Below are 25,599 nucleotides of genomic sequence, written 5' to 3'. Positions count from 1 at the left end.
CGGAACAGCGAGAGCGTGGAACCTGGGTCTCTGCATGGTTTTGTGAAACAGAATTCACCTCCTCTCTTTGGAATATTCCTGAGACAGAAATAAACAGGAGGGTCAGAGCCCCTGCACTCTCACATCTCTTCCTGACGGTGGCTGTCATATTTGTCTCTGGCTCAATAACAAATTACCCCTCAAACTCAGTGGCTTAGAACAGCAAACACTGGGTGTTTCCCAGTTCCTGTGGGTCAGGAATTCAGGAGCAGCTGAACTGTGTGGTTTTGCCTCAGGGTCTCCCAAGAGTCTACAGCCAGGACTTGGGCAAAGGCACAATGTCCGTTCACACAGCTGCTAGAGAGACCTCCGTTCCCTGCCGTGGGACGTCTCCACAGGTAAGTGTTCGTGGGACATGAGTTCTGGCCTCCCCAGAGCAAGTGACCAGAGGGAGACAGACAGACAGACAGACAGACAAAGGCAGGAAGAGAAGAAGCAAGAGAGAAAGAAAGCACAGTGACGTTTTATGACCCAGTCTCCGGAATCAACGACTGACATCTCTACTTCACACAGCTTGTTTCTAACAAGTACAAGTAAGTCCAGCCCGATCTCAAGACAATGGGAAGTAGGCTCTCTGTTCTGCTGTTGCTTTGTTCTGCCATTTTATTTTATTCATTGGGCTGCGCCGGGTCTCAGCTGTGACATGCAGGATCGTCTTAGTTGCCACAGGTGGGATGTAGTTCGCTGACCAGGGATCGAACCCAGGCCCCCTGCATTGGGAGCATGTAGTCTATGCCACTGCACCACCAGGAAAGCCTCAGGTTCCCCATTTTTAAGGGAGGAGTATTTTAAAATGAATGGATGGGAGTATTTTAAAATGACTGGACCCTGGTGGTCCAGTGGTTGAGACCTCAGTTTCTAATGCAGGGGGTGAGGGTTTGATCCCTGATCAGGGAATTAGATTCCAAATGTCTCATGATGCAGCCAGGAAAAAAAAAAAGAAAAAGTAAAAAATAACCTTACCCTGCAGGTTGTGGTGAAGAATCCATGAAAAACTGTGAAGTGCTGAGTCCCGGGCGTGGCACACGGCAGGTGCTCTGGCAATGGTGCCTGTTTCTCGTCCTCTGTTTCATTCTCCAATCTCCACTCTTACATGTGGGATGATGGTTCCGCTCTGGCCTAGAAGATTCCTTCGTTCCAGAAATCCTAATTCACAGCAGGGCTGTGAAGGATCCCTGGGAAACCAAGCTAGCCTGTTTCCTTCCAGCCTTCTCTGGCACCTAGAAACTTCATCAGGAATGCTTAGGAGAAACCTGGGGAGAGCGTGGGCATCACCCCAGAACTGACAATCCTCTAAGAGAGAGAAAGGAAGCCTTGCTTCCAGGGTCACACCAAAGCCTTATTCTCTCTCTCCCTCTCTCTCTCTCTCTCTCTCTTTTTTTTTTTTTTTTCTGTTTGGCTGTGCTGCAAAGCATGTGGGATCTCGGTTCCCTCACCAGGGATCAAACCTGAGTCCCCTGTACTGGGAGCTCGAAGTTGTAACCACTGAACCACCAAGGAAGCTCCCTTATTCGCTTTATTGGATTTCCCAGGTGAGTTGGGAGCTAGGGGCAGCATGTGGGTGCGTGCAAAGTCACTTCAATCGTGTCTGACTCTTTGCAACCCCATGGACTGTAGCCCACGAAGCACCTCTGTCCATGGGATTCTCCAGGCAAGAATACTGGAGTGGGTTGCCATTCCCTTCTCCAGGGAGTCTGCCTGAACCAGGGATCAAACCCAAATCTCTTACATCTCCTGCAGTGGCAGGTTCTTTACCACTAGCGTCACCTGGGAAGCAGGAGTGAGTGAGTGAAAGTTGCTCAGTTGTGTCTGACTCTTGGCGACCCCATGGACTATAGAATCCATGGAATTTTCCAGGCAAGAATACTGGAGTGGGTAGCCATTCTCTTCTCCAGGGGATCTTCCCAACCCAGGGATTGAACCCAGGGGCAGGGACAAATTGCTGCTCCTGTACTACAGCTAAAGAGTGGACCCCACTTGTTGCAACGAAAGGAAAGCCTGTGCAGCAATGAAAACCTAACACAGCCAAAAATAAATAAATAAAAGGGAAAAAAAAGTTGCATCAATCATCCTAAAAACATTCTGGTATGGAGACTTTCAGAGGAAGGCTGGATCTTTTAAGAATTAAATAAGGGAAAGGCCTCGTTAGCCTGAATATATAATAAATAACTCTAAACTGCTTCAAAGAATTAAATATTCTTATGAAAATTGTTCTCTTAAAAAATGAAAAGACTTGGGGAAATATGACAATGTGTCTAATTGTGAAGTATGACCTGTTTATTTGTGGTCAATTATCACTTTTTACTGGGTTTCCCCAGTTTAAAAAAAATAATCTGCCTGCAATGCAGGAGACATGAGAGACTCGGGCTTAATCCCTGGGTTGGAAAGAATCCCTGGAGAAGGACATGGCAACCCACTGCAGTATTCTTGCTTGGAGAATTCCTTGGATAGAGGAGCCTGGCGTGCTACAGCCCATGGGGTCACAAAGAATCAGACACGACTGAAGTGACTTAGCCTGAGGACAAATCTTTTTATAACCAGCCACGGTTAGCATTCTTTTCCACATTTTAGGGCTGGACATAGAGGCGGGTCGGAGAAGGCAATGGCACCCCACTCCAGTACTCCTGCCTGGAAAATCCCATGGACAGAGAAGCCTGGTAGGCTTCAGTCCATGGGGTCACTGAGTCGGACATGACTGAGCGACTTCACTTTTCACTTTTCACTTTCATGCATTGGAGAAGGAAATAGCAACCCACTCCAGTGTTCTTGCCTGAAGAATCCCAAGGATGGGGGAGCCTGGTGGGCTGCTGTCTATGGGGTCGCACAGAGTTGAACACGACTGACGTGACTTAGTTAAAAAAAAAAAAATGGAGGTGGGTGGAAGAGTCTTAGTAAAAGGCGAAATGATGGGATCAAGGTTTCTAGTCTCATGTTCCTCCAAAGAATTAGCACTCTCTCCAAAATGCATTTCTCTAGTGTTAACAAGGCCATAAAGTGAACGGGCTTCTAGGGTTTGTAAGAGGATGCTGAAGTGGAATCCTGGAAATGAAGAGTCCCTGACTCCTCAGAAGATTTTCTGGAAGTTCAGTCTTTAGTATTACCTTTCTTTCTTGCTATGGAAGATTTAGAAACATAATTCTACTTCAGACTTCTTCAGACAGACTTGGATGTATAAGCTATCATCTTCTTTACTGTCTCCATTTCATCATCATGAAGTAACCAGACTTCTCTCCTGATTCACAAGAAGCTGGGGCATCATTGGTTGAGGTTGGGGGGAAGGTGAGTTATCTAAACTATACTGATACAATGTGAGAAATCAACTCTTTATGCCTTAAAAAAAATTAATTTATTTACTTTAACTGGAGGCTAATTAGTTTACAATATTGTGGTGGTCTTTGCCATGCATTGACATGAATCAGCCACGGGGGTACATGTGTCTCCCATCCTGAATCCCCACCCCCCTCCCCCCCACCCCATCCCTCTGGGCTGTCCCCGGGCTCTGGGTTTAAATGCCCTGCTTCATGCATTGAACGTGCGCTGGTCATCTGTTTTACATATGGTAATATACATGTTTCAATGCTATCCTCTCAAACCATCCCACCCTCGCCTTCTCCCACAGAGTCTGAAAGTCTGTTCATATCTGTTTCTTTTGCTGTCTTGTATATAGGCTCATCATTACCATCTTTCTAAATTCCATATATACGCTATATTGGTGTTTCTCTTTATGACTTACTTCACTCTGTATAATAGACTCCAGTTTCATTCACCTCATTAGAACTGACTCCAATGCATTCTTTTTTATAACTGAGTAATACTCCATTGTGTATATGTACCACAACTTCCTTATCCATTCGTCTGCCGATGGACATCTAGGTTGCTTCCACGTCCTGGCTATTGTAAACAGTGTTGCAATGAACACTGGGGTACACGAGTCTCTTTCAGTTCTGGTTGCCTCAGTGTATATGCCCTGCAGTGGGATTGCTGGGTCATATGGCAGTTCTACTTACAGTTTTTAAAGAAAATCACACTTTTCTCCATGGTGGCTGTACTAGTTTGCATTACCAACAGTGTAAGAGGGTTCCTTTTTCTCCACACCCTCTCCAGCATTTATTGTTTGTAGACTTTTTGATGGCAGCCATTCTGACCAGCGTGAGATGGTGAGATGGTACCTCATTGTGGTTTTGACTTGCAGAAATCAACTGTGTAAAAAATTTATTTATTTATTTATTTTTTGCTACATCAGGCCTTAGTTGTAGGAATCTTTCTTTGTGACTTGCCAGCTTAGTTGCCCAGTGGTGTGTGGGATCTTAATTCCCCAACCAGAGATGGAACCCACATCCCCTGCATTGGAAGGTGGATTTTTTTTTAAACAACAGATTTATTATATTACCAGTTTCCCTTGTGGCTCAGCTGGTAAAGAATCCACCTGCAGTACAGGAGATCTGGGTTCTATCCCTGGGTTGGGAAGATCCCCCTGGAGAAAGGAAAGGCTACCCACTTAAGTATTCTGGCCTGGAGAATTCCATGGACTATATAGTCCATGGGGTCACAAAGAGTCAGACACGATTGAGCAATTTTCACTTTTACTTTATCATATTACAACTCTGTAGGTCAGAAGACTGACACAGGTCTCCCTGGGCTAACATCAGGGTGTCAGATGGGCTGTCTTCCTTTCTGGAGGGTCTATCGAGAATCTTGTTTTCCCATCTGGGTTCTTAGGAAGGGAAGAGGTATTCCTTACTTCCAGTCAGTTTCCCATTCATAGGCTTGCCCTTCACAGGTGTGCCCTAGAGGCGCCTAGCAGATTTCCTCAATCTATCAGCTCACCTATCAACACCTTTCCCCTGAACCATTAAATAGAACTATTGGGTAAGTAACAACACAACTGTTTTGTCTTTTCAAATCCTCTGCACTCTGCCAAGATGGAGAAAGAAATGGCAACCCACTCCAGTATTCTTGCCTGGGAAATCCCATGGACAGAGGAGGTTGGCGGGCTACAGTCCATGGGGCCACAAAGGGTCGGACACAGCAGTGAATATGCACGTTCATGTTCAGAGACCAAGACCAATTAAGAAGTTTTTGTAGATGTCCAATTAGGAGATGAAGTCAGCTGGATTTGTACATGATACCCTTCCAGAGCAGCTCAGAAAGAAAAAAAGATTGTTTTCAGACAACTGCATAAGTAAGTGCTAACCTATTTTCGCAGACTGCTAAGTAATCTTGGCCGGATCCTTTGCTACCATAACCATCATGCTATTAAATGGCAGAAGACTCATTTGCATAGTCTTATTTAAGTGTTACAAACTCTCAAGAGTCAGGGAAAGTATTTTTCACCTTCCAATAGGACATTAAGTTGAATACAAAGATAAGATTGAGTCATTCTTCTTTGTTTCCTTGCTTGCTCACTGTTTATCTTCTTATGCGAAGTAAATCCCAGGAGAACAGGCTTGAGAACATTGATGGCTTTCCAGGGAAACAGTGCTTGTCCCAGAGTAGGCTCTTGGTGAATATATTCTGAGTAAATGAAAAATAGAAAGACAGACAAAGTAAGGAAAAAGGAGGCAGAGGAAGAGAGAAATGAGGGGAGAAAGGGGGAAGGAAAGAAAGAAAAAAAAGGAAGGAAGGAAAAAGGGAGGGAGGGAGGGAAAGAAAGGCAGGCAGGAAGGGAAAGAATGAGAGAGAAACAGAAGGAAATGGTGGAATGTCCGGTAAAAGAAACCATCACATTGGACAGGGAATTAGCAGATACAGTCTTTCTTCTAACTACTGTTTATTCAACACCTGTGCAGTGCTAAATGCCAAAGATGCTGCCCTTATGATATTGCCAGTGTTGATATCTGCTATTCAGGAGCCTAGAGCCCTGACAAGTCTACCTTAAGCTTAAACTGATGGTGGTTGGGGGGTGGGGGTGGGGGGCAGGCGGAGAGGATAAGATGACAACTAAAGCACTTTTCAGATTCACCTGCTTTAAATCTTGGCTTCAGTCCCTCTTTCTCTTTTTGTTTATTTTGTTTTTAAAACCTTTATTTTTAATAGTCCCAAACTGGAAATAACCCAAAACACCCAACAACAGGTGAACAAAGAAGTTGTGATGCATTCACATAGTGGAATTCTATTTAGCAACTTTATTACTATCTTACTTAATGATTTTATTGGAGTGCAGTTGATTTACAAGGTTGTTACTTTCAGATGTACAGCAAAGTGATTCAAATATATATGTATGTATATACTCTTTTTCAGATTGTTTTTCCATCATAGGTTATTACAAGATAGTGAGTATAGTTCCTTGTGCTATACAGGTCCTTCTTTTTTTTTTTTTTTTATACAGGTCCTTCTTGTTTATCTAGTTCATGTATAGCAGCATGTTTCTGTTCATCCCAAAATTATAATTTATCCTTCCCTCCCCCTTTTCCTTTGGTTACCATAACTTTGTTTCTGTGAGTCTGTTTTATAAATAAGTTCATTTGTATTAATTTTTTTTTACAGCCGGCATATAAGGGATATGGTATGATATTTGTCTTTCCCACTTCACTTGGTAGGACAATCTCGAGCTGCAATGCTCCCTCTTTCAGAGCGAGCAAAGAAATGTGAGAGCCCGCCACCTAAGACCGCGCGCGTCCTTGCCCTCTGGACAGAAATGGGACCACTCCCTCGAACTGGCTTTCTCAAAGAGCCAGAGAAATGCTAAACAGAAACCGATCTGGAGGACGAAAACAAGGTGGCACTAATTGTTCACCTTCCTCCAGGTCCCGAGCGGAGGAGGCTGGCTCGGGGCTGCTCGGGCCAGCGCGCCGCCCGATCTTCTCCGGACTGAAGGTGAAGGGGAGGCGCCCAAGCCTCAGAGATGCTCTCCACACTCGGATGGGGCGGGTCTGCAAGCGATGCCAGGGGCCGGAGGAAGGCTCCCATTGGCTGAGGGCCGGTGACGGGAGGGGGACGGGGGCAGTATAAGGGAGGGGGTGTGCGTGCACCGTGTCAGTTTCGGAGTCCCTGGCGTCTCACCTCCGTGCGGCGGCGTCCAGGGCGCGCCTCTGCCTAGGGCTATTTCCTCTCCTCTGCCCACCCGGCGCCCCGCAGCAGCCCCCAGCCCCCGGGCCCTTCCTGCCTTCCCTCCGCGGTCCTTAAAGCCGGGAGACTTTTCTGTCTCTTTTCTCGTCTTTCCCCTTTGTGGCTCCAAAAACCCATCGCGGCGAAGCTCCCGGCTCCGGAGGGAGTTCCACTTGCTGGGGAAGGGCGGCCGCCCGCGCAGCGCACCGGCCCCTCCGGCGACCCCACCGGCCGGCGCGCCCACCCCGCCTTCCCGCCCCGCACCTGCCTTCTTTCGCCCGAGGAAGCCAGCCGAGAGTTCATTGATGCACCCATTCCAGTGGTGTAACGGTGAGCACCGGGCTTTGGAGGGGTGAGGGGAGCGGGGGCGCAAGGGACGTGGGGCTGGCTGGAGACGAGGGTTGGAGGGGGCGCCAGGTTTCAGATCGGAGGGCTCCTTCTCCCTCTCGAGCCAAGTTTTTACTGCAATGGGACCGACGAGGAGGCGTCCTGGCGCTCAACTCGGCTCTTCACAGCGCGGAATTTGAAAGGGGGGGAGGTGTGGAATCCAGGTTTCCCTGGAGGGCCGAGAGGGGTCTCTCCGGCGGGCGGGGGTCGTGGGAGCCGAGGGATTCCCGGCCTCTATGTGGCGGCTTCGCACTCATACCCGCCTCCCTCCTCGCCTTTGTGAGCTCAAACTCTTGCTCTTTGTTGTGGTCGTCGGCGGAGAATTAAATCCGCGCTCGGGCTCGGATCTCCTAGAGGGAGCTCAAGTTCCTGGTCTGAAACTTCGCAGGCTATTTTAAATATGTATACAGTGCAGCGTGCAGGACCCGGCGTGGGGGCGGCTTCCCTTGCGCCTTTGTTAGCTTCGCACCGGCTGCTCGGGGGCTTTGTGCCCGGGGATGACGCCGGATTAATGAGCGTGCCTTTATTGGATTGATAAAGCCGTGTAGATCTTCTGGCGCCCGGCTACCCTTGAATGCAAGGCTTGCCTGGGGATCTGTGCTCACTGGCCCCAAGGCCAGACCACGGTACAAGCTCCTGTGCCTCAGTGGTGTCCGCGCCTCCAGACCCAGTCTCCCCTCCCTCCCCAGCCTGGTTGATGCTAAATGCACCTCACATTTGGGTTTTTTAGCAGTTTCCGTGACTACAGTTGGGCTTAGGGCTGATTCCTTGTCCAGGCTACCTGAAGAGACGCCCTTCTAAGCGGGTCAGTTCAAAACTTTGGCTGCTAATACCCTCCAGTGACCATGGGATATTGACTGCCTTGTTCTAAAGCTTGGAGAGTTTCTGGAGAAAGGGGGGAAGGGCGGGCAGGGGCCGGGGGCAGGGAGAAAGAAGCAGCTGGCCTTATCTCTGAGTAGGGTAGGCTGGCTAGTTAGTGGGGTTGGGGGGGGGGGCGCGGAAGAAATCCATTCTTGAGAGCAGACTCTTGCCAGATCTTGCATTAATTATTTCAAGAGGCTTTTGTTTTAAGGCAGGGTTTGGGCAGCCTGTGTATGAGGGGCTCCCATCCCCCTCTTCCTCTAGCTGGTAGGATCTAATTTCCTGAAAATGAACCTAGCTGTGTGTGTGATCGGAGGCATAGCTGGAGTGGGGGCGGGGGTGGGGGTGGGGGAGGACAGTGAACCCCCGCATCTGGGAAAGATTCCCGTTGGCTGGGAAAGAGAAGCATTTCCCAGATCCCCTGGTCGTTCTTGGCCAGCCCTTCTCTTGACGTCACTCCAGCTCCCAGCCCGCGAGCTGGGGGATGAGACATTCTGATGTCAAGGCTTTCATAGGTCGGGGGAAACAATGGAACAGACTTCAGGAGAAGAACCAAGGTAGCTAGCTGTCAGTGAACAGTAGCCTGTTTCTGGGCCACCCCCTTTCATAGATTTTTAGACCAGCAGAGCACTTGCTGCTTCATCTTTCCACTTTTTAAAACATGTATTTATTTTTTGTTGATTTATAGTTGACTTGGGCTTCCCAGGTGACTCAGCTGTAAAGAATCACTCTGCCAATGCAGGAGACATGTGTGTGATCCCTGGATCAAGAAGATTCCCCTGGAGAAGGAAATGGCAACCCACTCCAGTATTCTTGCCTGGAGAGTTCCATGGATAAAGGAGCCTGGCGGGCTACAGTCCACGGAGTCGCAAAAGAGTTGGACACGGCTCAGCGACTAAACAACAACACAGTTGACTTACTATGTTGTGTTTCTTTTTACTTCTTGAAGTGATGGAGAAAGGACTGTTCTCTGACTCCAGGGAAGAAGCAATCCCTCCCCAAACACCTTTGTGATAAATAATTCTTTCCTTATGAGTTTAGAGAAAAAGCTACACCACTGTCAGCTTTTAACCCACTGTGTTTTTGTCTACTTCTTTGATCAGAATGCAAGCAAATGGGCTATCTCCTCTTAGCCATGAAGCTCTTCTCACCCACACCTCTTTATCATAGAAAGTCCCAACTCGCTGACTCAGTCCTGGAAAGTGAAAGTGAAGTCACTCAGTCGTGTCTGACTCTTTGTGACCCTATGGACTGTAGCCTATCAAGCTCCTCCATCCATAGGATTCTCCAGGCAAGAATACTGGAGTGGGTTGCCATTTCCTTCTCCAGGGGATCTTCCCGACCCAGGGATCAAACCCGGGTTTCCCACATTGGAGGCAGACGCTTTAACCTCTGAGCCACCAGGGAAGCCCATGACTCAATCCTGGAGCCCCAGAAAGCCTCTTGGCAAGATCAGATGATCAATAAACTGATACACTGCTGAGGCCAGAGTGCCTTCAGAGTGCATATATGCAGACCCTCTTCGTTATCTATGGTTATTGCCATGCAAGGGAACCAAATGAGGTTCTTTGGGATCCTATGGATGCCAGCATACAGCTGAGGAAAGGTACATGGTGGAATTTCCCTGGTGATCCAGTGGTCAACAGTTTGACTTCCAATGCAGTGGATGTGAGTTCAGTCCCTGTCAAGGAACTGAGATCCCACTTGCCTCCTAGCGAAAAAACCAAAACATAAAAGGAAATCTGTAACAAATTTCAGTAAAGACTCTTAAAAAAAAAAAAACGGTACATGGAGAGTCAAGGCAGATGGAGGATTAGACTCTTACAGCATCAGCTATTGATGAGACAGGGCTGGGGGAGATGTGCCTGGTGGGGAAGAAGCCTCTTTGGGATGGAGGACAGAGTTACCTGGAAGACAATGCCAAACACTGTTTTCCAGAGTAGACAGAAAGTTGTTCCTGCCTGGCCAGTCCACCATGGTGCCTTCACGGAAAAATCAATCTCCTTTGGCCCACAGAGATCAAATGTTTGAGCGGAGGGTGAAGAGGTGGTGAAAACTTTCTAACCCATGCCAGAGGCTAAGAAGCAGCAGGTTAGCAAAGTTTAGTAGCTAATTAATTTTTTTCCCAACTTGAACCCAAAAGTCTCTCTGGACAAGAACTACTTTTACTTTTTATTTCCCCACAATGTCTGCTGCTGCTGCTGCTAAGTCGCTTTAGTCGTATCTGACTCTATGCGACCCCGTAGATAGCAGCCCACCAGGCTCCTCCGTCCCTGGGATTCTCCAGGCTAGAATACTGGAGTGGGTTGCCATTTCCTTCTCCAATGCATAAAAGTGAAAGTGAAGTCATTCAGTCGTGTCCGACTCCTAGGGACCCCATGGACTGCAGCCTACCAGGTTCCTCCGTCCATGGGATTTTCCAGGGAAGAGTACTGGAGTGGGTTGCCATTGCCTTCTCCCCCACAATGTCTAGATCAGTGTATAAGTCAAGCCAGCAAGCAGTACTTGTTGGTTGACTGGTCACCCGTCAGCTGAGGGCAGTTTCTGGGCAATTTTCCCAAACTTCAGTTTCCTTACTTTAAAGTGGGAGCTTTTGCCAAGAGGACTAGGTCGCCTTGAGAAAAATCAGGAATTACTTATCTGTTAACCAGTTACTGAAAAAAAGCCAAACATGAGGGTAAGTGTAGTTGCTCAGTCGTGTCCTACTCTTTGCAACCCCATGGACTGTAGCCTATCAGGCTCCTCCGTCCATGGGATTCTCCAGGCAAGAATGCTGGAGTGGGTTGCCATTTCAGTCAAAGTACGAAAGTTTGCTATCCTCAGACCTAGGAGTGCTCAGGTGGGTTAGAACTCTGTCTCTGATCTCAGAATTCTATGTTGGTGTTCAGTCACTCAGTCGTGTCCGACTCTTTGCGACCCCATGGACTGCAGCATGCCAGGCTTCCCTGTCCATCACTATCTCCCTGAGTTTGCTCAGATTCTTGTCCGTTAAGTCGATGATGCCATCCAACCACCTCATCAGTCACACATCTACTATGTACCACACTTTCCACGATGGAAACCTTTGTGTCTGTCTTCTTCCCTAGACTGTAATATCATCTGGTCTTTCCTTTTTTCTTCAGTGTCTATCATGGTACTTGTCGTGTAACCAGTGTGTAATGCATGTTTGAGTTAAATGAAGCTGATTCTAGGAACCGTAGGGTAACCTAAGACAGTCAACTGAGAGTGCTGGAGCCAGAACATGGGATTCAGGCTGTGAGCGCTATAGAATTCCAGCTGGGGTCTGGCGGCTGGGGGAGGGTGGAGGGTGGGGGGTGTAGGGGAGGGTGGGTGGTGAATATCACAAAGACCAGCCTTGGGGGACTTTGGGAAGGGAGAGAGAGTTTCAGGCAGAGAAAGCTGCATGAGCAAAAGTTTGGAGGCAGGTGAAGACCGGGTTGGGCAAGAAATAGAGAGGAGACTTGCTCACCTTGGGTGATGCTGGGGGATACTAAGTTGGGGAGGGAGAGAGAGGACCCAGCGCATTCTTGTTTGGGAGGACTAGAAGCCTGAGTTTGGTAGATCATAGTAGAAAAACGGAGTGGGAGGATATGCCAGACATGTGGGCTAAATTAGAGGAGGGACTAGACATCAATTAATAGGGACTTGGAGTAGAACTGGGCTCCAAGTGTGTTTGGAATAGAGACTTGGCAGCAGAGTTGGCATACAGTCTGAAAGAGGTTTGGAGAGGGCTTGTTATATTGGTCACTAGATTGATCTCGGGGATGAAGAGGGTGGAGATGTGTGAGGTCAGAGATGACTACGGTCTTTCAAGTCTTTTGTGGAGTTGGGGTCGCAGCCCTAATTATGGTATAGCGTTCCAAAGTATATCAATGGCTCGTAACCACAATGTCAGGAAAGCACAGGAACCCGTATTGAAGGCCTGAGTCCTCCTCCCCGCTCTCCCCACCCGCCCGCCCCTCCACAGCTTGTGAGATCTTTGTCCCCACCTCCCCACTCCCCTCACCCCTACCAGGGACTGAACCTGTGCCCTCAGCAGTGAAAGTGCAGAGTGCTAACCACTCAACTGCCAGGGAAGTCCCCATAGGTCTTTGAAGCCAGGCCTTCTTAGCTGTTTGACTATTCGTGTTATTTAATGATTGAGTCTTTTTTTTCAACCCTGTGGAGAGGGCGGGGAGAGTACATTTCACGGTGATGGTATTACGAAGGTTCAGTTGGTAGCATGAGATGTGTTTGGCTGGTAGCGTGCGTAAGGGCTTCCCAAGTGGCTCATCGGTAAAGAATCCGCCTGCCAATGCAGGAAACTCGAGACCTTCGATCCCTGAGTCGGGAAGATCCCTGGAGAGGGAAATGGCAACCCAGCATTCTTGCCTGGAGAATCCCATAGACAGAGGAGCCTGGCATGCTGCAATCTGTAGAGTTGCACAGTTGGAAACAACTGAGTGAATGAATGCACACACACACACACACAAACGTATGGTGAAGTTTAGCCTTCCTGTCCCAACACTTTCTGAAATTCAAGACTCTGAGACTTACCTTTCAGATCACTGATATTTGCCTGCTAACAAGAAAAAACACTCACCTGATTTATGGTTAATTCCTTTTTCTTTTTTCCCCCTTATAACCATAATAGACAGTGTTCTAACCCTCAGGACCAATGGTCCCATGAAGTAGTACGATTGATTTTTCCAGCCCCTTGACAGACAACATCTTTCATTCTTCCTCTTTCCTTGTCTTCTCTGCCACCAGCTTCATATCGAACTTCCCTCTTACCAGCTGTAACTTGGCTTCCACCATTCCAAATGCTTTGGAGAAAGGTGACCCAAGAAAGGAAAATCTTGTCTTTATAGCAGATGTTCTTTGTTTTTTTTCAGCCAGAACCTAATCACATGCCTTTGTTGGTGTTGTTGTCATTTAGTCTCTGTGACCCCATGGACTGTAGCCCCCCAGGCTCCTCTGTCCACGGAATTTCCCAGGCAAGGATACTGGAGTGGGTTGCCATTTCCCTCTCTTCTCCAGGGGATCTTCCCTACCCAAGGATCGAACCCCCATCTCCTTCTTTGACAAGTGGATTCTTACCGCTGAGCCACCAGGGAAGCCCAATCACATACCTACCCCAACACCAAACCCTGGCAAAAGCGAGGTGATTGTCACCTTCAGATCAATCAAGATTTGCTTCTGAGTCACATGAATGAAGCTTCTAGAGGCCACCTGTGCTTCCCACACTGAAGGGACCTTGTTAAAATGTAGATTCTGATTTGCTTTGACGGCGGCTGGCCTGAGATTCTGTGTTCTGCAAGCTCTGGGGACGCCGCTGCCATTAGCAGACCGCATGGTGAGGCTTTGAGTAGAAAAGGGGAGGGTGGCCAGAAAAAGTGAGCCGTGGCTCCCCCTCCCCCACCCCCGCCACATTCTGGAACACGGGCCCAGACTCAGAGTGAACAATTTCTATTCTGGTCTGGGTGCAGCCTGGCTTCTGGAGCAGGTGGCTTAATAATGACAAATGACCTTTGCAACTTCGCTTTGCAATTTACAAAGCATATTTCTTACACCATAGTCTTGGGTTGCCTCTGTACTTTGCTTGTTTTCCTGTGACAAAGGGGAGCTTTTCAGCGAGGTAATTTCTCAAAGGTCACGTAGCTAGGGAGCGGTGGGATTGGAGCCCAGATGGATGTTTCCTCACCTGAGGCTCTTCGTCTTGCTAGTGCACCCTAGGGGCTTCTACCAGACGGAAGTGAGTTTTCCATTTCCACCCATTGCCCGATTCCTTGATCCCCTAGAAGGAGGTGCAGGTTGAAGTATCATGTGTAGGATCCTATTTCCTAGATTGATTAAATCATTTACCCGAGATCATGTCACTAGTGTTAGGACGAGGTTGTAAATGTAAGTCCCTGGAATGTTAATTGGTGCACCCAGTGTGGAAAACAGTGTAGAGGTTCCTTAAAAAACTCAAAGTAGAACTGCCACTTAATCTTGCAGTCCCACTTCTGGGTATTTACCCCCCAAAAAACATGCATTCAAAAAGATAGTTGCACCCCAGCATTCATAGCAGCGCTACTGACAGCAGGCTGAATGCTCACCAACACATGAATGGATAAAGAAGATGTGGTTCACACACACATACACACACACACATATACACACATACACATACACAGAGACATACACACAGAGAGACATACATACGTAGAGACATGCACACACACAGATACACACATGCACACATACACACACAGAGACATACACACATACACAGAGAGAGACATACACACACATATATACACACACATATAAATACATACACATACATAGAGACATACATACACAGAGAGACATATACATACATACACATACATAGAGACATACACACAGAGAGATACACACATGCACACACACATACACACATAAACACACATACACAGGGAGATACACACACATGCACACACTGAGAGATACACACATACACATACAACACACACACACATACACATATGCACACATATACACACAGAGAGACACACAGAGACATACACACATACATACACATACATACACACACATACTAACAGGATATTGGGTTGGTCCAAAAGTTCATTTGGGTTTTTCCATACAGTGTTTCAGGAAATACCCCAACGAACTCTGGCCAATCCAATATAATCATGGAAAACTACTCAGCCATAAAAAGAGAAGAATGAAATAATGCTCTTTGCAGCAACCTAGATGGACCTAGAGATTATCATACTAAGTGCAGTGAAAAAGACAGATACCATACAGTATCACTTATATGTGGAATCTAAAATATGACACAGCTTGTTTACAAAACAGAAACAGGCACACAGACATAGAAACATAGAAAACAAGCTTATAGTTCCCAAAGAAGGAAAGGAATGAGGGAGGGGTAAATTACGAGTTTGGGATTAACAGATACCAACTACTGTGTATAAAATAAATAGCAAGGACCTACTGCAAAGCACAGGGAACTGTGTTCAATATTCTATAATAAGCCATCATGGAAAAGAATATGAACAAGAATACATATACGTATATGGATATCTGAATCACTTTGCTGAACGTCCACAGTGAACACAACATTGTAAATCAATTATGCTTCAGTTAGAAAAAAGTAAGTCCCTGAGTCAGAGGCTTGCCACTTCTCGCTGCATCCTTGCTCACACAGAGTGGCATCAGCCTCGGTAGTAAATTTCCCACTATTGTAACACTCGCCCTCTCCTGTTCTCTGCAGGGTGTTTCTGTGGCCTGGGACTGGTGAGCACCAACAAGTCCTGCTCAATGCCCCCCATCAGTTTCCAAGACCTTCCCCTCAACATCTACATGGTCATCTTCGGCACGGGCATCTTCGTCTTCATGCTGAGCCTCATCTTCTGCTGCTATTTTATCAGGTGGGTGGCTCACTGTCTGACCTGGGGTCTCGGGGAGGGGGAGGTCCAGGAGGTGGCGGCCATAGGTAGGGTGAACCGAACAAGCCTCCTGTTGCAGAGTCACCAGCCTCCAGCTGGGGCTCCTTGCTTTGAGGACAAAACTTAGCCTGCTGTTAGCTGGGCCCCTGAGGCCTGCTGTTTCTATTTCCATCAGCCTATCAAGCTGTCCAGCACATACAAGGTCAGCATGGATCAGCCTGCATCCCGCCTGCTGGCCAGTTCCTCTCATGTTGCCTAGAATGACTAAGGAATATCATCAGTGGACCCTCGCCATCTCTCTCCATCCACTCACACCTCTGGGTGGCCAGGGCTAAGGGGGTATCATTCCACCAGTGGCATGACCCTCTGCCCTCCTGGGAAATCCTGTTATCATACTTCCAGATGCTAATATTAGCAAGCTGGTGTCTGCAGAGCTGCCTGTTTGTACTGCCTCTTATGTTTGAAGGAATAAAAACTGAAAACCATCACTTCTTATCACATAGGGGTCCAGGGAAGGATTGGAGCTTAGCAGGGCGAGCCAAGCTCCAGGAACTGTTTTCTTTGCTTCTAGACAAGGGAATTGGTGGCTATCTTCTATCAAAAATGTAGGGCATGCCTGGTATTCAGGGTGGAAAATACAGTAGTGTTTCTGAACTAGGGCACCCTATGGGTATTAACAATTCCTCATTGTATGGGTCTGTCCTGTGAACTGGGGAACATTGCACACCCCTGACCAGTAGAATGTCATGGTTCCTTGAGCCATTGTGATAAAACCAAGCCACACGCCCACACACAGACACACACACAAGCATATGATTACCCAATGCCTGGGTAGACGGACATCAGCTGGGGTGTCTAGTATCTGATCAGATCATCTAAACAGATTAAATTAAGATGAAGGACAAAGGAGTTTGCATTCCCCACGGAGATATCCTGGTGGGTTTGAGTGGCTCGCCTGGTGGGAGGCTAGAGGGTTAGGAGACGCTTGTTCAGATTCCTCAGGCCAAGGAGCCCCTTCCTAAGAAGGGGAAGTGCCCTGGGGCCCTGCTCTCCTTTGCTTCTCATCCACTGCCTCAGCTCTCCTTTTTTTCTCCAGACTTTAAAAAGTCCCTGGGACTGGAATTTTCCACTTACAAGGCTTTTTGCAGAGAAGGTAGTGGTTTATTTTCCCCTCTTGTACCACTGAGTCTGAAATTTGCATCTCATTAGTAAAGTGAGGGTGTGGGTAGATTTCCGGTATCTCAACACCCCCTTGCACACCCGCCCGCCCCTTTCCCCCAGCTGAAGTTTTCTTCCTCAAACTTTTCGTCTTCCTGACCAACAACCACCTCGCTCTCTGCATATGAAGCAATATATGCAACTCCCCGGAGACGGAAGATGGAGGCATACCCAAGATTTATGTGTGATGCTGGCAGGAGGCTGTAAAACCAGGCTGTGTCTGGCCCCTACACACACACACACACGCATGCATGTACATCCCTGCCAGGCTGCAGAGGTGGTCAAGAGAAATTCTACAAAATCACTCTGAGCCAGTAGGTGGGAGACCCAGCTTCATTTCCCAGTTCTGCCACTAATAGGTGTGATCTTGGGGTTTAAGCTCCTCTTTGCCCAGGACTTCCTGGTGTGCCAGGCACCGTGCTGACCACCTTGTGAAATGTTCATCTTCCTTAGTCCTCAGAACTGCCCTCCAGTTTCAGTATTAGTCTGCTTCGTAAATGAGGAAACTTGTGCTCAGGCGGTTAAAGAGCTGCCTGAAGTCCTGTATCCGGAAAGATGGTGAGATGGGCTTGTCTGATGACGGTTAGCGAGGGTCTTTCGGATTCCAGATGTTGGCCTTCCCAGATTCTTATTCCTTGAACGGGATCATCTGGGGCTCCCGTGGCCACCCGCTTGCAGCCAGACACCGTGGTGCTGCAGAAGAATGGGCTAGGAGCTCTGGGTACGGAAGGTTTATTTATTTATTTTTGCTTGGCTGGAGTTGGTGACCACATGACACCAGAAGCTTTCCCCCCGCTGTGGGGCTGCTTGGCGCCACCTGTTTTCCTTCTGCAGTCATCTGCCCCTTCACCACCCTGCCCTCTGTCCGACAGCCCAAAGCCGGTGTGACCCTGGCGTCTCATAGTTCCCCAGCCTTGCTGGTATGTGGCAGCCTGGGAGCGCCTATATATAGAAAGACACACAAGCACAGAAGCCACTTCCTCTGCCTGCGTCTCGGTTTCCTCCTCAGCCAAAATAGGCCTGTGACCCTCTGGCTCCCGACCTGCTGAGCTCATCGGCCCAACTCCCCCTCGCTCCATCTTCCCTGACCCGCCCCCGCCCCGCCGCCCGACCCACCAGGAGCTGATCTCTGCCCTACACAGGATGGAAGGGGCCCCGTGAAGTACAAATCAGGCAGGAAAGAAATGACTCTTTGCAGGACTTGCCCGCATTGTTTGTTGCAAAAGGGGAAAAGCCAGGAAGCGCCCACTGGCAGTGGCTTGAAATGGGCTCATTGAATTCAGGGTATTTTTAGCTGCTTCGCTCACCCCAGCAGCTGAGAAGGCCACCTGTCCCTAGTTGTTGGCGCTCCCTCCCTGCTGGGATGGCCCAAGATCTCTGCTTTTTTGCTCTCGTTTTCCTTGCAACCCTTTTGGCCCCATTTCATCCCAACCTCTACCTTCCTGATATGGAAATCTACAGGCAGAGTGAATCTAGAGCGTGACTCTGAAGCCTTCAATGTTCCAATTGATGGTCCCCGACTCTCAGAGTCAGCTTCTGGAGAATCCTTGGGTAAGACCATTAAATGGAGCCAGACAGACAGAAGGGCCCCCCAGGCATCTTTCGACAGAGCGAGCAGAAAGGCACTGCGCTTACTGCGTAAGTACTGCATAAGGGTAGCCATGCTGCAGGCGAAGTAGGCGAGGCTCCTCTTTCTGAGCCAAGAAGCCGGCAGGCTCCTCGCCACTTCCTTATTCACTCTGTACATACCAGCTAAAAGAGCAGCAGTCTCTCCCTCAGAAGGCAGCTCTGGGCAGCCTGACAAGAGCACGCTTCTTCTTCCCCAGATGAACCCAGTGTCAGGCAGGTGGCCCTTGATCTTTTAAGTGCATCCTTCGTTTTGAGTGCATCCTTCCCTGCCCCTCTCATTTAGAAGTGGGGACGCAGATGCAGATGTGTACCGGAACGTGTGCAGGTAGGGGTTGAACAGTGGGAGCTCTGGTTAGACCCTCAGCCCGTCCCTCCAAGGACCAGAAACCCCCCTGCCCATGAGGGTGGAGGTTAGGGTCAGGGGCCAGGCAGCGGCGGTGCTGCCTTGCCCTCAGCCCTGAGGCAGAGGAACACTGGCCTCACCTGTCCCCTGACCTCCTGTTAGGAGCCATGGAGGTGGAGGCTGTCGGATCTTATCTGCCCCCAGCCTGTGCACCAGGCTTTCTGCATCCTCCTTTGCTCTGGTTCCAGTATCTCTGCGTTGCTCTTGGAGCATCTTACCTTCTACCCTCCCTTCAATTAAGGCTAGTGATCAAAGAGTCTCTTCCTCTAAATCAGACCAGCATTTTTTTTTTCATAAAATGCCAGCTATTACAGGCTTTGCGAGTCATATGATATCTGTCTGAACCACCCAGCCCTTCTGTACAGAAGCAGTCATAAAGTATAAGTGTGGCTGTGCTCCAGTAAAATTTTATGGCAAGCACTGAAAGTTGATTTTCATATAATTTCCACATGGCATGAAATATTCTTTCAATTCCTGCTTTCAACCATTTATGAGTAAGCACAGTTCTGTAACCAACAAGGCCAGCACACAGAACTCTGCTCAGTGTAACGTGGCAGCCTGGATGGGAGGGGAGTTTGGGGGAGAATGGGTCCGTGGATATATATGGCTGAGTCCCTTCGCAGTCCACCTGAAGCTATCACAACATTTGTTAATCTGCTATACCCCATGACAAACTAAAAAGTTTAGTTTTTTTTAAAAAAAGAAAAAGTACAGAGCTTCCCTGGTGGCTCAGTGGTAAAGAACCTACCTGCCAGTGCAGAAGACACGGGTTTGGTCCCTGAGCCGGGAAGTTCCCACGTGCCGCGGAGCAGCTAAACCCGTGCACTGCAACTACTGAGTCTGTGCTCTAGAGCCCGAAAGCCGCAACTACTGAATCCACGTGCTACAGCTGCTGAAGCCCACGCACCCCAGAGCCCATGCTCCACAACAGAACCCTGAGCATCCAAGCAAAGAGTAGCCCCCGCTTTCCCGCAACTAGATAAAAGCCCTCAAGCAGCAACAGAGCACAAAAATTAAATAAATAAAAGTGTATATATAGGAAAGAACACTTCTTCACTTCTGAGCCTTATGAAACAAATGGTTAGCTGGCTTTGACCCTCAGGAAACCATGATTGGCCCCCCTGGTCTTAACCTGGTGGTTCTCTGATGGCTTCTTCCAATAACACAAATCTTTGGTAGAAATGATTCCTGGGAGAGAAAACTCTATCTGGTCCCCAGGTACAGGAGACCATAGAGCTTCCTGCACAGTGCAGAAGGTTTCTCTCACTGAAAATAAAACAGCAAAAAAAAAAAAGTTATCAGTACATCATCTTGGTTTCGGCCATTGGCACAGTAAGCCATTCAGAAAGTTGGTGGCTTGTTGATTGAAAGGGTGTTTCCCCAAACCCCATCCTATGCCCAGGAGCAGGGTGTGTGCCCCCTGAATGTGAGGCTGGCCACAGTTTGTGGTAAAGAGCTCGGGCTGTGTCATCAGGTCGACTTTGGTGAGAATCCAGGCTCTGCTGCCAGGCAGCTCTGAAGTTTGAGCAAGTTACTTAGCTTCTTTGGACTCCGTGTTCCTTGTCTGCCAAGAAGCACATCTCTCCCTCTGGAAGGTGTTTGAAATCGATGAGCAAGGCTATGGATCTATATTGCTAGATATCAGATACGGATCTATATCTGTAGAGATCGACGCCTAGCAAATCCCCCATCACAGTTATGCTCCTGCCATTAGTAACGGCATGTTCTGGCCATTGTGTTCTGGCCATTGAGAGTCCGGCTGTATGCAGGCCACCAGCTTGAAACAAAAAGAGGAAAACAAAGAAGGGATTGCCTGTGTTGCCCTGGTGCTGTGAAGGGGGAAGCGTGTGCTCTGCCTCCAGAATACTTGTGTTCTCCTGGTGGAAAATTCCCCAGGCTCAACAGATGTTTTCCTGCTGCCCAGGCTTGGTGGAAATAGCCCTCTTAAGAGTGTCTACCTTCTGGGACTTCCCTGGAAGTTGAGTGGTTAGGGCTCCTCGCTTTCGCTGCTGAAGGGGGCAGGTTCGTCCCTGGTCAGGACCTAAGATCCCACAAACCATGTGGTATGACCAAAAAACAAAAACAAAACTAACTTTTGCACACTCAGCAAGCAGATGGTTGATCTGTCTAGTTGGGGAGCCCAAAGGAGGTGACCTGCCAGGAAGGTGAATGAACTTTTAGGGTGTTCTGTCAGAACCCCCACCCCCAGTTGAGGGTAGGTGACAGTGAGTTTTGAGGCAGTTGAACCTAAGAGTCTGAGTCCTTACCCCACGCTGGTGACCTGCAAAGACTTCTATGCATATTCTGTGTCTACGGGACGCATCTCCCCACCCCCAGAAGGAAGTCCCAAGCCACCGGCCTGTCTCCTGCTCTGAATGGCTGTTTGTGCAAAGACATAATGACTTCTTCTCTTCCCTCTTTCTTGCTCCCCCCAGCAAACTCCGGAACCAGGCACAGAGCGAACGATATGGATATAAAGAGGTAAATAAAGTCCTCATTTTGTCCTGAGACCTCTCCCTGCTCCACCACTACTAGCCCAGATAGAGATGGCCGGGGGAGGTGGAGGGAACAGGGAGGGGGCAAGATGAAGCTGGCCTGTTCTCCCCTCGTGCCTAGGGAGAGCGAGGGTCTCCCTAGGTGGAGCTGGGGGCTCCCTTCCTCGGCTGATACCACCTGGCCCCATGTTTGGTTTCTTCTGACCCCAGGTCTCCCCTCTTTTTTCCCAGGTGGTGCTTAAAGGAGATGCCAAGAAGTTGCAGTTATATGGGGTGAGTGCCCTGGGGCAGCACACGGGGTGCCCATCGGGTAAGGCAAACCTTCTCCAGGTCTGAAGACCTTTTTAGGAACCTTCTTAGTCCCTGCCTTCTGGTCTCCTTGGGCCAAATTGAAGACACATCCCAGGAGGTGATCAATATGCAGAATCTGTTATGTCTGGGACTGACACAGGCAGAAAACAAAGGGGGTCACCAAAGGGTTTGGGTACATGGTGACCTGTGACCCCAGGAGTCCTGCTAGACATGATCTTAACAGGGAGGGCAGTCTGACCGCCCTGGGCCAGACTTCTCTAACTTTCCCAGCTCAGTGCCCCCATCTGGGTCCGAAAGGGGTCCCCTTTGTGTGTGCTCTGTGCTGGAGACTGTGGGTCTGACATGCAGGTCCAGCCCTCTAGTTCTCCCCTCATCCCCTCCATTCCCCTGGACCCCATCACACCCACTTTCTGGGGCCCCTCAACTCCCAACTCTTTTAGGACTAGACCGTTTCTTCTTCCTTTCCCACCTGCGCCTTTGGGGTCACCTAATTCATGTCCCAAGACTTCTGTCCATAACCATACGCACTTGTGCAGAGAGCATGTGTGTGGTTGTCTGTGTGTGGGAAGAATCACAGGTCCCATCACACACAAGACTAGCCTGGATATGGCCTCATCTCATCTGTCTCTTTGGGGTCCATAGTCATGATGTCCCCAAGTTCTGATGTTTCTTAAGCTCTCCTCCAGAAGAGGAAATTCAGCTGGGATTGAGGGGCTAATATACTAGGATGCAAGGCTGGCTTTAAAGGATGGAAACCATACACCAGACCCCCCTCCTTACCTCTAGTTATGGATAAGTGTCCCCTGGTCGAAAGTCCTCAGCTAGAAAGACTATTAAAAAAAAGATGAAATAATGCTATTCACAGTAACGTGGGTGGACCTAGAGATTGTCATGCTAAGTGAAGTCAGACAGAGAGAGATAAATACCATGTGATAACACTTACATGTGGAATGTAAAATATGGCACAAATGAACTTATCTACGAAAGAAAAACAGACTCATAGACACAGAGGACAGATTTGTTGTTGCCAAGGGAAAGAGGGGTAGAGAAGGGCGGATTGAGAGTTTGGGATTAGCAGATGCAAACTGTTATATGTAGGATGGATAAACAACGAAGTTGTATTATATAGCACCGGGAACTATATTCAGTATGCTAAAATAAACCATAATGGAAAAGAATATGAAAAATAACATGAGTCATTCTGCTGCACAACAGAAATTAACACATTAATAACAATTAAATGCTTTTTATCTGTATTCTCTGGCTTGGGAGCCACTAGCCACACTGTGGTTGTTGAGCACTTAAAATGTGGCTGCTGTGACCGAGGAACTAACCATTTAATTTCATCTACTTGGGTCAGTTTAACCCTGAAGCAGTCCGCCGTGGATTGTGGCTGCCACACGTGTCAGGGTTAGCCCTCTCTTGGGTGCAGATGGGGTGATGTGACTGAGGATTCGGGGCGGGGGAGGCTCCTCCCCATCCCCTCTCACACGGCTCTCTCTTCCCACAGCAGACCTGTGCCGTCTGTCTGGAAGACTTCAAGGGCAAGGACGAGCTAGGTGTGCTCCCGTGCCAACACGCCTTTCACCGCAAGTAAGTGTCCAGGTGCCCTGGAGCAAAGAAAGCAGGGTGCATCTTCTAAAGGGGGGCTTCCCAGGTGATACAGTGGTAAAGAACCTGCCTGCCAAGAAGGAGACTTGGGTTCGATCCCTGGGTTGGGAAGATCCCCTGGAGAAGGACATGGCAACCCACTCCAGTTTTCTTGCCTGGAGAATCCCATGGTTGGAGGACCCTGGCGGTTTACAGTCCATGGGGTTGCAGAGTCGGTCATGACTTAGACGGAACAATAACAACAGTCTTCTAGAGGCTGAAGTCCCTGCCCTTCCCACACACCCCTTGCTGATGCCCTGCATCCTGTCTGCACACCAGGCAAGCCAGAAGGGTTAGACCAGGGCAGGGATGGAGAGGTTCTTGTCTTGAGAAGCGGCGGGGCTCTATGAAGGGGCAGCTGGAGCACACTAGTATCTTCTTCTTAGGGAGTAACAGGTCAGCTTTTGCCCGCAGGTGTCTGGTGAAGTGGCTGGAGGTGCGCTGTGTCTGCCCCATGTGTAACAAGCCCATCGCTGGCCCCTCCGAGGCCTCCCAGAGCATCGGGATCCTATTGGATGAGCTGGTGTGAGCGCTGCCTCCGTACCAGGCTTGAAGGAGACCTCTAGCTTCGTGGGTGCCTGGTCCTTCCTCGCATCCACGGTGAACAAGACTGACAGGTGGTGAGGGTCCCAGTCACCTGCAGGGGAGGGGATGCCGGGCTGGTCTTCCACCGTCAGGGTGAGACCAGACTCACCCACTTCTGCCTCCCGAAGCCTTCCTCCCTGTTACCCCGTGCCGATGGCCTTGCCTTGCCGGGACCGGACTCTGCCTGCGTTGTCCCTGCTCTGGGAACAGAAATCCACTCCTGTTTGGCCAAGAACTTGGAGCTCACCCTGCCTTGAGGGTTTCCCCAAGGAGGATGAGCTGCCCTGACCTCGAAGAAGGGGTGCGATGAGCTGTGCCCCGCCTGTGATCCCCCCCACCTCCTTGCCACAGCTTCCCGAGGAAGGTTAGAAGGCAAGGGGGGAAAGACGGAGGAACCAGGTGCCTCCAGTAGAAGCCAAGGAGGCTCTGTAGGAAATCGGGAAGTGCGTGGACGTGCAGAAGAGTCAGTGTTTACATGGGACCTGCAGAAACAAAGGCTGGCTGGCCTGCCTGCTGACTACAGCGGGGGTGGAGGGGTGCTGGGGGGCAGCCCCAGCCCTCTCTTAGCATCTGAGGTGCTTAATCCATTCACTGTTCCTCAGTTGATCTCAGAGCTTCCTATTCCATGTTGGGGTTTGAGCGCCCCTCCCCACCCCTCCCAGAGGAAGGGCTTTTTCTACACCCAGGTGGATTCCCCAAGGGTTGTTTTTTTTTTTTTCTTTTCTAAAGGAGCAAAAAAGGGCCTGGGGATGAGGGGCTGTCTGAAGGTTAAGGTTGCGACGGACACCCTCTTTTCCTTTGTAAATAGTATTTTTATACTTCATCCTCACCATCTCAGGCTTTATACATGGAATCCCCCAAATGGAAGGACTGGGGGCTTTCTCTGTTCCTCCCCCCAAGTGGGTGAGGGTGGGAAAAAGGTATGTATTTAAAGAAAATTAAATTTAATAACAAGTTTCTCTAACCTCCTGCCTGTGGTTGTGGCTTGTGTCTGTTGGCCCTTTGCTTCCAACAGAGGAAACAGAATCCTCCAGCAGCGCCTTCCCGCTTCCCCTGTGCTCAGAGCAGATGCACACACAGAGGTTCCTAATCCTTGCCAAGGAGAATTGGTATTTAGGTTAGTATCTGTCTGGGCTTCCCAGGTGGCTCTGTGGTAAAGAATCTGCCTGACAATGCAGGAGAGATCCCTTGGGCAGGAAGATCCCCTGCAGGAGGAAATGGCATCCCACTCCAGTATTCTTGCCTGGGAAACCCCATGGACAGAGGAGCCTGGCGGCCTACAGGCCATGGGGTCCCAAAGAGTTGAAAATGATTGAGCAACTGAACAAGCATGTAGTATCTATCTTTTTAGCATAGGTTAAGACTAACATCCGGAGAAGTCAATGGCACCCCTCTCTGGTACTCTTGCCTGGAAAATCCCATGGATGGAGGAGCCTGGTAGGCTGCAGCCCATGGGGTCACTAGGAGTTGGACACGCCTGAGTGACTTCACTCTCACTTTTCACTTTCATGCATTGGAGAAGAAAATGGCAACCCACTCCAGTGTTCTTGCCTGG

General features: G+C 49.1%; 1 protein-coding gene across 7 annotated transcripts; it reads left to right on the top strand.

The window, feature by feature from the left end:
• The first annotated feature begins 9 nt into the window (after positions 1-9).
• On the top strand, positions 10-25,008 carry RNF122 (ring finger protein 122). 7 transcript variants are annotated; one of them, XM_069572884.1, is made up of 9 exons: positions 231-377; positions 1,010-1,071; positions 1,452-1,571; positions 6,579-7,416; positions 15,578-15,734; positions 21,438-21,483; positions 21,729-21,770; positions 23,320-23,402; positions 23,874-25,008. In XM_069572884.1, exons 4-9 carry the CDS (start codon positions 7,392-7,394, stop codon positions 23,986-23,988), a joined length of 468 nt encoding a protein of 155 aa, XP_069428985.1. In that variant the 5' UTR covers positions 231-377; positions 1,010-1,071; positions 1,452-1,571; positions 6,579-7,391; the 3' UTR covers positions 23,989-25,008. The 7 variants fall into 7 exon arrangements, with proteins under 7 accessions (XP_069428991.1, XP_069428987.1, XP_069428985.1 ...); XM_069572890.1 differs by lacking the exon at positions 1,010-1,071 and having other exon boundaries at positions 10-377; positions 6,786-7,416; positions 23,323-23,402; XM_069572886.1 differs by lacking the exon at positions 1,010-1,071 and having other exon boundaries at positions 86-377; positions 6,786-7,416.
• Positions 25,009-25,599: the final 591 nt, after the last annotated feature.

The sequence above is a fragment of the Ovis canadensis genome, chromosome 26 (genome assembly GCF_042477335.2).
Source record: "Ovis canadensis isolate MfBH-ARS-UI-01 breed Bighorn chromosome 26, ARS-UI_OviCan_v2, whole genome shotgun sequence".
NCBI classification, from domain to species: Eukaryota; Metazoa; Chordata; class Mammalia; order Artiodactyla; family Bovidae; genus Ovis; species Ovis canadensis.
This window is presented reverse-complemented; position numbering and strand designations above follow the sequence as displayed.

What these genes read in the sequence shown, in the direction of transcription:
- RNF122 (XM_069572886.1), top strand. Translation starts at nt 7,392, where the DNA reads ATGCACCCATTCCAGTGGTGTAACG. An exon ending in CCCATTCCAGTGGTGTAACG is followed by an intron (nt 7,417 to 15,577) that starts GTGAGCACCGGG and finishes TGTTCTCTGCAG; the next exon opens with GGTGTTTCTGTGGCCTGGGA. An exon ending in CAACACGCCTTTCACCGCAA is followed by an intron (nt 23,403 to 23,873) that starts GTAAGTGTCCAG and finishes TTTTGCCCGCAG; the next exon opens with GTGTCTGGTGAAGTGGCTGG.